Source organism: Haemorhous mexicanus, chromosome 7, assembly GCF_027477595.1.
Source record: "Haemorhous mexicanus isolate bHaeMex1 chromosome 7, bHaeMex1.pri, whole genome shotgun sequence".
Lineage (NCBI taxonomy): Eukaryota > Metazoa > Chordata > Aves > Passeriformes > Fringillidae > Haemorhous > Haemorhous mexicanus.
The window spans coordinates 36,368,571-36,380,839 of record NC_082347.1 but is presented as its reverse complement, the minus strand read 5'-3'; the positions used below and the strand labels follow the sequence as shown (position 1 = coordinate 36,380,839).

At 53.8% G+C, this 12,269-nt stretch overlaps 1 protein-coding gene across 2 annotated transcripts; it reads right to left on the bottom strand.

Annotated features, from left to right (window-relative positions):
- Window positions 1-3,894: 3,894 nt before the first annotated feature.
- EMX2 (empty spiracles homeobox 2) lies at window positions 3,895-11,547 on the bottom strand. 2 transcript variants are annotated; one of them, XM_059852035.1, is made up of 4 exons: window positions 11,317-11,547; window positions 10,106-10,586; window positions 7,856-8,040; window positions 3,895-5,350 (listed from the first exon to the last, which is right to left on the bottom strand). In XM_059852035.1, exons 2-4 carry the CDS (start codon window positions 10,494-10,496, stop codon window positions 5,183-5,185), a joined length of 744 nt encoding a protein of 247 aa, XP_059708018.1. In that variant the 5' UTR covers window positions 10,497-10,586; window positions 11,317-11,547; the 3' UTR covers window positions 3,895-5,182. The 2 variants fall into 2 exon arrangements, with proteins under 2 accessions (XP_059708018.1, XP_059708020.1); XM_059852037.1 differs by lacking the exons at window positions 7,856-8,040; window positions 11,317-11,547 and having other exon boundaries at window positions 5,247-5,350; window positions 10,106-10,998.
- Between the last annotated feature and the right edge of the window lie 722 nt (window positions 11,548-12,269).

The window sequence follows — 12,269 nt, the reverse complement described above, 5'->3', positions numbered from 1 at the left end:
AATATACAAAGTAAGAAACCTAATCCAGCAGGCTAGAATGTTTAATTCATCATTATGCGAGCTAATTGGAAGGTGATTATATGGTAATTGCTCATTAGTGGTGTATATTTATCGCTGTACCTTATGTCAAGGCCATGGGAATTGTGTAGAGTCTGTTCTCTCATTTCAAGGATCAGTTTCAGAAGCAGGAGCAAAGCGGGCGAGATCAAGTTCTTCCTGACGTCAGGTCCAGCCGTGGGCGATGGAGAGCGGGTCTATAAATGCTCTCCCGGAGCCCCCGCAGCAGCCGGGGCTCCGGCCAGGCCGTGCGGGGAGATGGGGCTCCCGAGGCAGCCGGGCCGAGCGGCCCCGCGGCGGGGACAAGGAGAAGGATGAGGATGAGAGAAGGCAGATCCTGCCTTCCGTGCTCCGGCCAGGGCAGCCACCTGCGAGGGGGGCTGAGCCCGGTGCGGGAGCGGTGCCCGCAGCATCCTCCCGGCCGTGCCTGGCGGGGACACCCGAGGAGCTGGGGCGGCCACGGCCCCCCCGGGCCAAGAGGGGTCCGAGGGGCACCGGGAGGGCTCCCTCACAGCCGACGGGTGCCTTTCCCTGCAACAGGCGCTAATTGCGAAAGGTCGATTAAAAGAGAGCGGGGAAGATGATTAATGGCCCTTTCGGTTTCAAGCGTAGGCCACGGGCTGGTCTCGCCGGGTTGCGAGTGTCCCACCAGGAGAGAGGAGGGCGGGGAGAGAGGTTACGGCTCGGGGTCAGGAGGTTCTCTAAACTCCCGCTTCCCCCTCGCAGCGGGACCCTTTGCAGAAGTAAATCAATGGCTGTATGAGCTCCGAGCAGTTATGAACCGCGGATGGACACGGGAGCAGGGCTGGGAGAATCCCGTTCATCAGGGAACCCGGCCTGGGAGGCTCTGCCTGTTTCCTATGGGCTAAGCGGAGACTGGGCGCTAATTAGGGGAGACCGCTAATTTCCGCCAAACCCTCGCAGGTAACAGCGCGATCCGTCAGAGGAGGAAGGCAAATAAACAGCTTTTAAACACAACAAAGCGAGGGCTCCAAAGGCCTCCGGCCTCACCCCGGTCCAGTTGCAAAGAGAGGTGCCGGGGTGCGGGCTTGCGCCGCGTGGGGAGCGCAAATCCCACTGGTGGGAAGCAACCCCGGCTGGGAGCCGCTGGCCGTGTCCGAAGGGAAAGGGTTAAAAACCCAAGGCCGGAGGGGTCAGGTCCCGGACGCGGAGGCAGCAGCGCTGCGGAGGGTGGGGATGCGGCCCCCTGCGGGTGCGGCTGCGGCGGGGACCCCGGGCTGAGAGGGGCCGGGGGAGGCGAGGGGCGGGGGCGGGATGCGCTGACCTTGGCCGACAGACAGAGCCCAGCGGCGGAGGAGGGACAGCCCGCAGAGCCCCGGCCGCTCGGAGCCGCAGCCCCGCTCCCGGGACGCTGCGCGGGGCAGCCCCGCTGCGCTCCGCACCCGCGGCCGCCGGGCAGCGCTGACAGCAGCGGCCCCGGGCCGAGGGGTGCGGGGGTCCCCGCCTGTCCTGCAGCCCCCTGAGCAGCCCCGGGGGGGCAGAGGGCCAAATCCCCCGCCAGGCACCAAGGGCCACTCGTCCTCCGGAGGGAGAGCCGGTCCGCGGCAGCCGTCCCCCAGCTTTTCTTCAAAAAAGCCGTAAAAATCCTCCTGAGTTTGCAATTCACCACCCGAAATCCATGCTCCCTCCCCCACCTCTCTCAGTTATTTAATATAAAATGTATTTTTGAACACTCGCTCGGATAGCATCTCGCCAATATTTATATTTCCACGTTGCCTGGCATCCACTGTCCCACATTAGACTCTGCCTCTCTCTCCCTCTCTCTAATCCTGCCACTTTAAATAGATGAATTAATAAAGCAAATGAGGGTCTAATAAGCTGACTGTCCTGCCTATTGAGGCAGGGGGAGAGAGACTAGAAAGTGCGCCAAATTTGTTTGCAGTGGATCAAGGCTAGCCGCCTTTGCTTCACTTTCTTTATCTTAATTCCGACTTGAAAAGATATAATTATCTAGTTTGAACAGAGCTGCTATCAAATCCTTCTCTAGGCAAGGCAGGGGAGAGCTGGAGTGGATTGCAGTGTTCTGAGCCGCTTGGTGCAGCCGGAGATAGGGAGTAATGAAGTTGTGGAGTCCTGAGATACAAAGGGCATTAACCTCATTAGCATGAAACCTTTTCTTCTAACCATTGTGGGACCCTTTCAGACTCCTAATCCCCCCTATTTTCAAAGCTGGGTTTGTAATAAAGCTTTTAGGGTTTTTTTTCAAAGCTAATGGCATTCTCTGAAGATTTTATTGCTGTTACGCTACATAGGACGCTTAATTTTTTCCCCCTCTCTCCCTCTCTTCCCTCACGGTTAAAAAAAAAAAAAAAAAAAAAAAGGTGGGGGAAGAAATATATGGTTCCTGCAGAAATAAGCCTTTTATCAAGATGGGAAACAATTTCTAGAAAGGCCCAAGTCTGCTGTTCGGCCGCAATCCGTTTAATGTTTGCCCATTTGCCCGGGTTTGAAGTGGAGAGCGAGGCAGCCTGGGCGAGTTCAGGGGAAATGTGCGTCCTGCTTGGTTTCCTGATCTGCACCATCAGCTGTTCGAGGAGGGAAGAAACGCGACGAGAAGTTTACCTTGGGAATAGCTCTACTAAATAATTAGCCCGGGTTTAAATGGAAGGGACTGCATTGCGACATGCGTCCTAACCCTGACTGGGCCTCTCTCATATTTGTAGCACAAGTGAATGGAAAGTCACCGGGATTGTATAAGAAGAGATGCTAATAAAAAAAATAAAAGAAAAAAATCTCGGATATTTTTTTAAAAAATTAAATTTACACAGTACCCGATAGAGCCAACACGTGCACAGAATGTCTAATCTTAACTTTTCAAGGCAGTATGTTTAACAAAGCTCGTATTTTTGCGATGCATTGTAACTTTGCCTTATCACAGTGTAAAGGGTAGTCAGATTGTCCTAAATTATGTCCAACTAGCCCCCCTGGATCCACGGATTAAGAGATTAAAGGAGACCACTGGGCAATGCCTCCTCTTTCCCCTTCATATTCCTGGTATGATAATTGCCTAAACTGATTTGCACTTTCACAAAAGCTTGCAGGATTCTTTGTAGCTCGAACAGAGCAGACGAGGTTTCTCTATCAATGGAAATAAAACTGATTAATGCAGTCTATCAGGCTAAGGAGCAAATGAAGCATGAAAAAACAACTGTGTACCCCCAGAAAACCAGCTAGTTTCCTCAAGGACCCAGAGCAACATTTCTTTTCTCTTTTTTTTTTTTTCTCCTTTCCCCCACCTCTTTAATGTCAGAGTTTTACTCCGTGCCCAGGATCGCTCCCTGGGAGCGGCAGGGAGGGAGAGCAGCAACTGGGGCGCAGCCTCTGCCCGCAGGACCTGCTCCTCACCGCACCGACCTGGACAGGGGATGCAAAAAATGGGGGGAAACACCAAAAAAAAAAAAAAAAAAAGAAAGAAAAAAGAAAAAAATAAAAAAATCCTCTCTCGCTAAATAAAGCACGTATTTTTGCCGAGGAAAGCCTCTCTCGGCGGAGCGCGGCAGTTTCACCATCACGAGCCGGTCCGCACTCCAGTTTCCAACCAGGGAAGGGGATGGGTTTCTCCTTGAGGTTTTTGTTTGGTTGGTTGGTTCTGTTTCGGGGGGTTTGGGGTATTTATATACAGCAAGTGCGCCTCTGCGGCTTATTTTTAGAGGTCTCTTTAGCAGCCAGCGAATACATTAAGAAAATGCGCCTATGGCCGCAGGAATGCGCGGCGTGGCCGCGGGGGTTCAGCAGCTAAAAACAAGGCGGTGTGGGGGGAAACCATCGGTTTCCAGGAAATTTGGGGGTGAAGGGGAAAAGATATTGCTTAAAAAATTAGGGCATATTGATAAATCTTTATTGACAAAATATTGACAATGACATACTTCTTGGAAGTATATAGTGTGTTAGAATTCTAACAAATTAAACACAAAACACAAAAATATTTACATTCTGGTATAGGAGACATGAAGGAAACATTTGTCACTTTTTTTTTTTTTTTTTTTTAGTAGCTCTATGATCTCGGAATATTATAAGGTCAGTGCTTGAAAATTGACCCAATGAAAATGGTCATTAGAAAAAAAAAAAAATCAATCCGCGATTTTAAGTCCCTTTTCTCTGGATCCTCCCAGCCTAGAAGGTGTCCCCACCGCCAAAATTGGTGGCTGGGTTTGAGCTTTGTAAATCTTTAAAAAAAAAAATACTCATCATCCGGTTTTGCAATGGGGATACAGTTGGGGGGAGGGGGGGAGATAATTCCATTTGATTTTTTTTTTCTTTTTTCAGCAAAAGTTATGACCAAGCCCAACCTCCCCCGCCCCCCCGCCTTTCCCTCCCGTCCCTCCCCTCCCCACCGTGTTTGTCCATCCGGAAGGAACACTATGCTTTGTTACTGCTACTTCATTTAGCTTTCACAAACACTTTGACGCCAGAAGTTATTATAAAATGTTTACAGACTGCACATTTCTCGTAAAATAAAATTAAAAAGCACACAGAACCTGTCTTAAAGGGAAAAAAATTACAATTCATTTCTGTCTTTAGGAACCGGAGTAATTTTTTTCCGGCTTTTTTCTTTTTTTTTTTTTTTTTTTTTTCCCCAGACGGCTTTACACATGCAATTCAAGTTTCTGAAACAGGTATGGGTTTTGGCTGCTTATGGAAATTTCTCTTTCAAAGACGGAAAAAACCGTGAAGTGCAAAATGTCCCGTAAGGTGTTAATTTTTCTGGTTTGGTTGGGGGCTTTTTTTTGCTTCTATTTTTTTTTTTCTTTTTAAGATTTTTTTTCTATATATTTTTAACTTTTTTTTTTTTTTTTTTTTTTTTTTACGTTATGCTTTTAAAAGTGGACTGCGATAAACGGAATACCTGTCAATCACCTCGTCCCGGTGTTTTGGCTCTGATTGACAGATCCCCTTTGGCAGAGCGGTGCCGGCAGTGCCACAGTTCGGAGCCCTCGCTGGCTGCCCTCGCTCGCTCCCAGCTCCCTCCCGGGCGGGAATCGTGTTTTGATGAAGATCTCCGTGTCCTTCCCCGCACCGCCACGCCGCGGGGGTGGGGGGGGTGAGCCTTTAACACTTTCGGTTCGTGGGATGCTGGCTTGGAAAAGTCCAAAAGTGCCAGTTTTTAATCGTCCGACGTGACGTCGATTTCCTCTGGACTGGCTTGTTTGGTGGCGATTCTCCACCGGTTAATGTGATGAGTCCCTTTTTTCTTCTGTTGTGAGTCTGAACCTTCCTCTTCCAACTTTTGCCGCTTGAACTTTGTCCGTCTGTTCTGAAACCATACTTTTACCTGCGGGAGGAAAGGCACCGGGCGTTAGTCCTGCCCGGACCAGGGAGATGCTCCAGTCCCCTCCTGCTCCGTGTGCCACCGGACCGTGCCCTACCGGCGCTGCGCTCTGTCCGCAGCGTGTCCCCACTGCTGTCACCCTGGCCAGCCTGGAGGGGGGAGAGCACCCGCTTCCACCCAAACCTCTGCGAGAAAGGCACGGCCAGGCTCGCAGCGCTCGCAGCGCTCTGGAACGGGCGGCACCGCCGGGGGATGCTCCTGGAGCTTCCCCTGGCGCGTAGCCCCGAGCAGCGCCCAGGTAGCCCACGCAGCGTGGAGCTGGCCCCTGGGCTGTCACCTCGACGGCCGAGAGGCTCCGTTCCCCGCTCCTGGCGAGGTGTTTCCCGGCCTCCAGCCCCGGGAGAGCCGTCGGGGCTGAGGCGGGGAGGCCGCGCCGGCCGCGGGGCTCCCACCTGCCCGGCAGAACAGAGCAAAGGCAGGGCCTCGTCCGTTCTCAGGGGCGCCAGGATGGGGCTGGGGGGAGGACGCAAGGGATTTTTTCCTAGTGGAAAAACGAATAAAATGTACCAAAATGGCCCGAATAGAAATACACCCATCACTCTCCGCAGCATCTCCCTGGGACGCGCCGTCCAGGAGGGATCGCGGGGCGGTGAAAGCCGTAAGTGGCATCATAAATATCCCTCTGATTTTGTTCAGCGCCGCTTAAATCTGACTGAACCATCCGGCAGCTGACTTCAGTGCTTTAATTACAGATAGTATTGATCTGGGAGCTATCTCCAGGGCTGGCCACACTCCTTGTAGCGTCCAAAGGTAAACTTTTTTTTTAAAAAAAGCAATTTAAACTCTGGTTCTGTCTGAAAGTGCCTGATAAAGGCCTCAGCAAGGGGGGGAAAGGGAACTGGAGCATTTTAATAAGCTGGTTTAACCCGCTTCGCTGCCTCTTCAGAACAGAGACCTGACTGGCCGGACACACATCTCTGCTGCATTTTCATATTCTCCAAAAGTCCCCCATTAAAAAGCTGAGCGGGGAACAAGGGGTGAGTTTAATTTGCTTTTAGTTTGCTAATTGAAGGGGAGGACGGTTCATTTCTGCACGCTGATCTCCAAAAAGGGAGCTCATTTGTAGGGGACTGGGGGTTTGACATCCGGACAAAAGACCCCAACCAGCTTCGGAATCAAGCAGCACAAAGACCACCTTAAATACAGCTTTCCAGTAGAAATAAGCCTGTGACCGGTCCCTTGTTCGGGGAACCTCATAAAAGTGGCGATCCCTTTTTATTGTTTTGTTAGGGAGACATTTTAAAACAAAAGCTCCAACCTCTTTATTGCTTCCCCCACGAAAAGGAGTTAAGGGAAAAAAAAAAAGTGTTACAACTTAATCCGCCCAGAGAACGCTGTGTTTACTGGGAACTTTGAACTAGGCTGCGGCTGGGTATTTTGGCTTCTTTTTTTTTTTTTTTTTCTTTTTTTTTCCTCTCTCTTTTTTTTTTTTTTTAGTACAGTGCCACATACTGTAGCAGAGACAATCCCCATCTGGAACCCTCTCTCCACGAGTCTCCTGGAAGGGCACAAAACAAAAAACCCGACACAACAACAACAACAACAACAACGACTACAACAACAACAACCACCACCAATCCTCCAAACTCCAGCCTTTCTTCCGGCGGGGAGAAAACCGCGTGAAAAACGCTCTCGCAGCGGGCCCGCCGGCCCCGGGTCCCCGGCCGTCGGGGGGAGCCTGCGCCAGCCCCCGCCGCTGCTCTCGGCCCGTTCCGCGCCGCCCCACGGGCCCCCGGCCCCGGTACCTGCCGGGACCCTCGGCCCGGCACCACCGTGGCAGAAACATCGCCGAGCGTCCCGCCAGAGAGACCGAACAGTCTCCGGTGTGGTTCTGGACCTCAGCCAGTCGGCTGGGGAGGGGGTGAGGGGGGTGGAAGGGGTGAGGGGAGGATTCCTTGTGAGTAATTTCTCTGCTTTTATTTTGCATCTTTCTGCCCTCCTGAACCGGCTAGTCACATCCCCTCTGTCGACTAGAAACGAGCGAAAATTCATCCAAGGAACTGCGTTTCTGCTGTAGGGTCTAAAGGGAAGGTTCTCCTCCTTTGCCCCCGCATTTGTTTTGGGGCTTTTCCCTTAACATCGAACTCCTTCTTGAGAGTTACACCAGTACCGCAGCAGAACGACCGGACCCCCAGATCGCAGCTCCGGCCGAGGCTGCCCGGGGTTCCCCAAATCCCCAAATCGCGCCCCGAGCGCTGCTGCTCCCCACGCCCGGCCGAGGCACCGCGACCCCCGGCACGGGCTGTGAAATCCGAACGGGAAAAGGATTTTTAGACACTCAGGCTGGGGAGCTCCCTCTCCCCACTGCACCGGTTCGGGACTGGAGGCCTAAACACCCCTAGAATCTGCCCTTACCGCTGCCCGAATCTCGGCCCGGCGGGTGGGTTTTCCACAGGAGATACCCGTACTTTCGCTTTCCCGGCTGCCCGTTCTCTGCTTGCCCCTTACCTGAGTTTCCGTGAGGCTGAGGCTGTGTGCCAGCTGTTTTCTCTCCGCTCCTACTACATAATGGTTCTTCTCAAAGGCATGTTCCAGTCTCAGTAATTGGGATGGGGAGAAAGCTGTACGGATCCGTTTGGGTTTCCTGGCCAGTGCATTGTGCAATAGGAAGCTCTCCGGGCTGGTTTCATTCCCTGGGAAACAGGGCAAAACAGGTTAATAAAACACCTTCCCCAAATGCACTCGACAGTACTTTTTAGCGCAAGAATTTTTGTTTCCCACCATTACCCGCAGGATAAATCTAACTATAGTTTCTTTCTAATTTTTCAACTCCTTTTTTGTATTGAATTTTCCTTTGATAAATACGTGGAGGGAAAGGATAAATAAGCAGAGGGAGGACAGGACTGGTATAAATTAAAATGCTAAAACACAACCTGGGGAGCACTACAGAAAATAAAGAAGGAAAAAAAAAAAATTGGCCAGAGCACGGCTGCGGTGTCTGCGGCTACACCTCACGGCTGCCCCCCTGCCCCCGACCACCGGAGCCTCACGTCCTTCCCTATTTGTTTGTTATTTCCACCTTCCCCTTGCGGCCAGCTGCTCTCCGGGGTCCCTGGCCGAGACCCGCGAGTCTCCCTGGCCGCCCACCGAGCTCCGGGAGCCTCCCGCCTGCTCCCCCGGCCTGTCTCGGCTTCCCTCGCCCAAAACTTCGGCGGGAGCCCTTCTCCCTCCGCTTCCCTTCATTCTCCCGGTGTGCTGCCCTCAGCGGGACTCCCACCGCCGCCTTCCCGGCCCCATGACCCTCCCCGCTGCCTCGGCGGCGCTGGGAACCGGCGTAGAAATAAAGAATCAAACTCCGAGGAGGCCACAGAGCGGCCATCCCATCCCATCTTATCCCATTCCATCCCATCCCATTCCTGCCGGCCTGCACTGGAGCAGGGGCGGGAGCAGGGGGTGGTGAGCCGGGGCTTTTCGGGGTACATTTCCCTCCGGGGTGTCCCTGTGCCACTTCTTCGGGCTGGTCCTTCCAAGGTGGAAACGGCACAGAGGGGCTCTCTCTGTAAGTGCTTTCAAAATCGTTGGAGGAGGAGGGTGTGTTTGAAATCAGGCTGTGGCTCAACACCAGGACATTTCCGCCTTTCATCTACCCCTCGTTACCAATCGCCTGGTGCCTGCGACAAATAATTTGGTGAGCGAAACCTGTAATTTTATTCTGAAAGGGTAATAATCCATTTTGTGTCTCAGCCCGCCTGGCTTTGGAGAGAGTGTCTCCGTTTTCAACCCGGCTGCAGCGGCCCGGCTGTGGAAGGCCGGGGAAAATGCAACATGCAGGTGGCTTGTTTTCGTTCCGAATTAAAAAATAAGAATACAAGGGGGAAAAAAAATGCAGATGGATCCCTGCTAGAGGAGAATGATTTTGTTTTGTTTGTTCGCTTGCCTGTAATGAAAGTGGCAGAAGCCGGACCCATTACGGGAGAAATCGGCTTACCCCTCGGAGAAGACGCTGCCGGTTACAAAGGGTTAAGCAAGGGGGATTTTATTGATTGTCCGCCATTGGATTCGGTTATTTCCCTTCAGCTGGTCATTAATCGCTTGGCATTTGGAGCCCCTGGCTGACCGCACGGTCGGGATCGCCCTCCGTGCCCCTTCCCCAGCTCTCCTCCGCAGCCACATCTCCCCGCGCTGCTCCGCTGCTGGGATTAATTCCCCACACACACTTCCCTCCTCCTTTCTCTGGGGTTCCCTTCGTTTCTTCCCCTCTAACAAGGGCAGCGGCCGCACTTGGGGCGGCGGGGGCTTCCTTCAGCTCAGCCCCGCAGCTCGGCGGGCACCGCCGCCTTCCCGGGGGAACTCAGCCTCACCATTCCCCGCTCTGCGCGGCCCCTTCCTTCGGGGGCTCCTCTCTAGCTCTTAACACACCGGAACAAAAAAATATCCACCTTTTCATCTGCTTCTAATGGGGGCGGAAAGCTGACGAAGTCCCAGCCGGCCTTGCCTTCCCGCTTGCCCCCCTCTTCCCGGGAAACCAAAACAAACCGGGAAAAAGCAGCAAAACAAAATCAAGCCCAAGCTCCTCGACTCTGACAGCTCTCCCAAGTTTGGCGGAGGGGGAGACAGGGACAAAAGACCCCGGGCCCGGCCGAGCCGAGCCTTCCGCTCCGGGCAGGGGCCGCCCCGCCGTCCCCCCAACATCCGCGCCGCGGGGACCGGCCGGGGGATGCAGGGCTTGGTCGGAAGGAGAAGAAAAGTTGCACGTACCTTGGAACCTGTGGCCCAGATACCGGTAGCGGTGTATTAGCCACGGATAGAAGGTGGAGGGGTCCCTTTGCTGCGAGGCGAAGAGCGGGTGCGTGGAGTGCGAAGCAGGCAGAGGGTGGGCGGCCAGAGCGTGAGGAGGGGGCACGGGATGGACCGGCACGGCCGGGTTCGGCGGATGGGAGACGGCCTCTGCAAAGACCAAGTCCGGGTTGGAGTAGACCCCCCTGCCAGTGGAGTGGAAGCCGTTGAGAAAAGGGTTCATCGGGCTGGAATTGGCATAGCTGAGCGCCGCCGGCCGGATAGGATCCTCGGAGCGAGACGCGGGCAAGGGGCTGTCTTTGGCCACCAGCGACTCGATGGTGAAACACCGCTTGGGTGTGGGCTGAAACATGCTGCCGCGACGAGAGTCCCCGACCCAATCTCTGCCCGTCTCTCTCTGGTGCGCGGGAGACGATCCGGGGAAGTTTGCAGCAGGGAGTGACTTGAGGAGGGATAGATACACACATAAATAGACAGGGGCTGGAGGAAAAGGAGGCAGCGGCAGCCAGCGGTACCCAAAAGGGAGACACACACACGCACCACGCACACACTCACACAAAAAAAAAGTTGCTGGGAGAAGTTTCCCTCCTGCAAGGAAAAGGCGGTCGCGCCCCCCCCTCCCCCCCTAAGTCCAAAGACAATCCATGGATGTGATCGGCCCCTTCACAAGTTGTGCAAACGATTTGTTAGTTCATGAGCCTAATTAGTGCTGGGATCACATAAACAGCTTCCTCTGAAGCCTGGTAAATGGCTTGATGATTGGTCGCTATTACTCGCCTTGAGGTTGAAGGGGGAGACTCTTTAAAGTGCGTCAGAGGGGAGGCGAGCGCCGGGCAGCGCCATCGGGAGGGATGGAGCCGCGGATCGGAGTGCGGCGGGAGCGCGCCCGCCAGCGCGGGGGGAGCGCGCCGCGCCGCCGCCCCCGCCCCGCCGCCGCCCCCGCTCGGCCCCGCTCGGCTCCGCGCCCCTCCGCAGCCGCGCTGCCCTCCCTCCCCTGCCGCCGCTCGGCGACCAAGGTAGGCGGAAGGGGGTCGGGGAGGGGGCCTCAGCGGGACAGGAGATGGGGGGCCCTGCATCTCCTCGGGTGGGGGCAGGGGGGAGTTGGGCTGCTCTGCCAGCGCGACACCCCCGTCCCTGCCACCTCTCGGGTACTCTCAGCCCGGCGAGGTTACCTTGATCGGCCCCGGGGCGTCAGGGAGAGATGCCCCGCTTGGGAAAGATTTCGTCCCGGTGAGAGAACGGCTCGTCCTCCTGGTCCGAACTTATTTATTTCCCCTTGGCTCCTCCGCGCTGCCCGCACCGAGCGGTGCGGAGCACAAAGCGCGGGGCAGCCGCATCGTGCAAAGCTGGGACACGCCGGGCTCTCGCAGACGGGACAGGGGATCAAGTCTCCGGTTCCAGCCTTGTCCGTATTTTCGCGTTTACCTTTGGGTCCGGAGATGATTTTAGGGCTGAGTTCTCCTCCTCCCATTGGCTGGAGCTGCAGAATAATTATGATCACATCCTAATACTCTTGGCTGGTGCTTACTGTTTATTGGTAGTTAAGGATCTATTATCTATTCATCAGCCTCCCATTTTTGCCAATTACATTCTTCTAAAGTGAAGTACCAGCAGGTATTTTGCACATTTACAATTAATGATAAAAAAATCTGGCGTACTTTAAATCTATTACGCTGCTGTGTAATTTATCTTAAAGATGCAGAATTGCTAATGTAAATTAATGTTTCTGTTGAACCAAGGGATGGGGGGAGTCTTAAAACCAGTCTAGCGTTTCTTTCCTTCTCTCCCGGACGTTGTTTTCTGTTTTCTTTCCACTTTATACACTAAAAATCCGTTACTTCACTGCATTAAATTATGCTAAAAAACAAATTGCCGTCTAAATGGTTGTTTCCAGTAAAGGGGGAGGTGAATTCTATTTTCCTTCCCCACTCTCTGCTAAAAGCATCTGTTCCCAGCTCGCCGATATTTTTAACACAATACTAAATCGAGGGGATAGTATAAGTGACAAAACAGTGTTGGGCACGCAAAGATGCGGCTGTTCTTGCGCCTTTGTTTGAGGCCGTGTTTCCCTTTGTGTACCCCGCGCTGTGTGCACTTTGTGGAGGGAGAAGTTCACTTTCTGTAG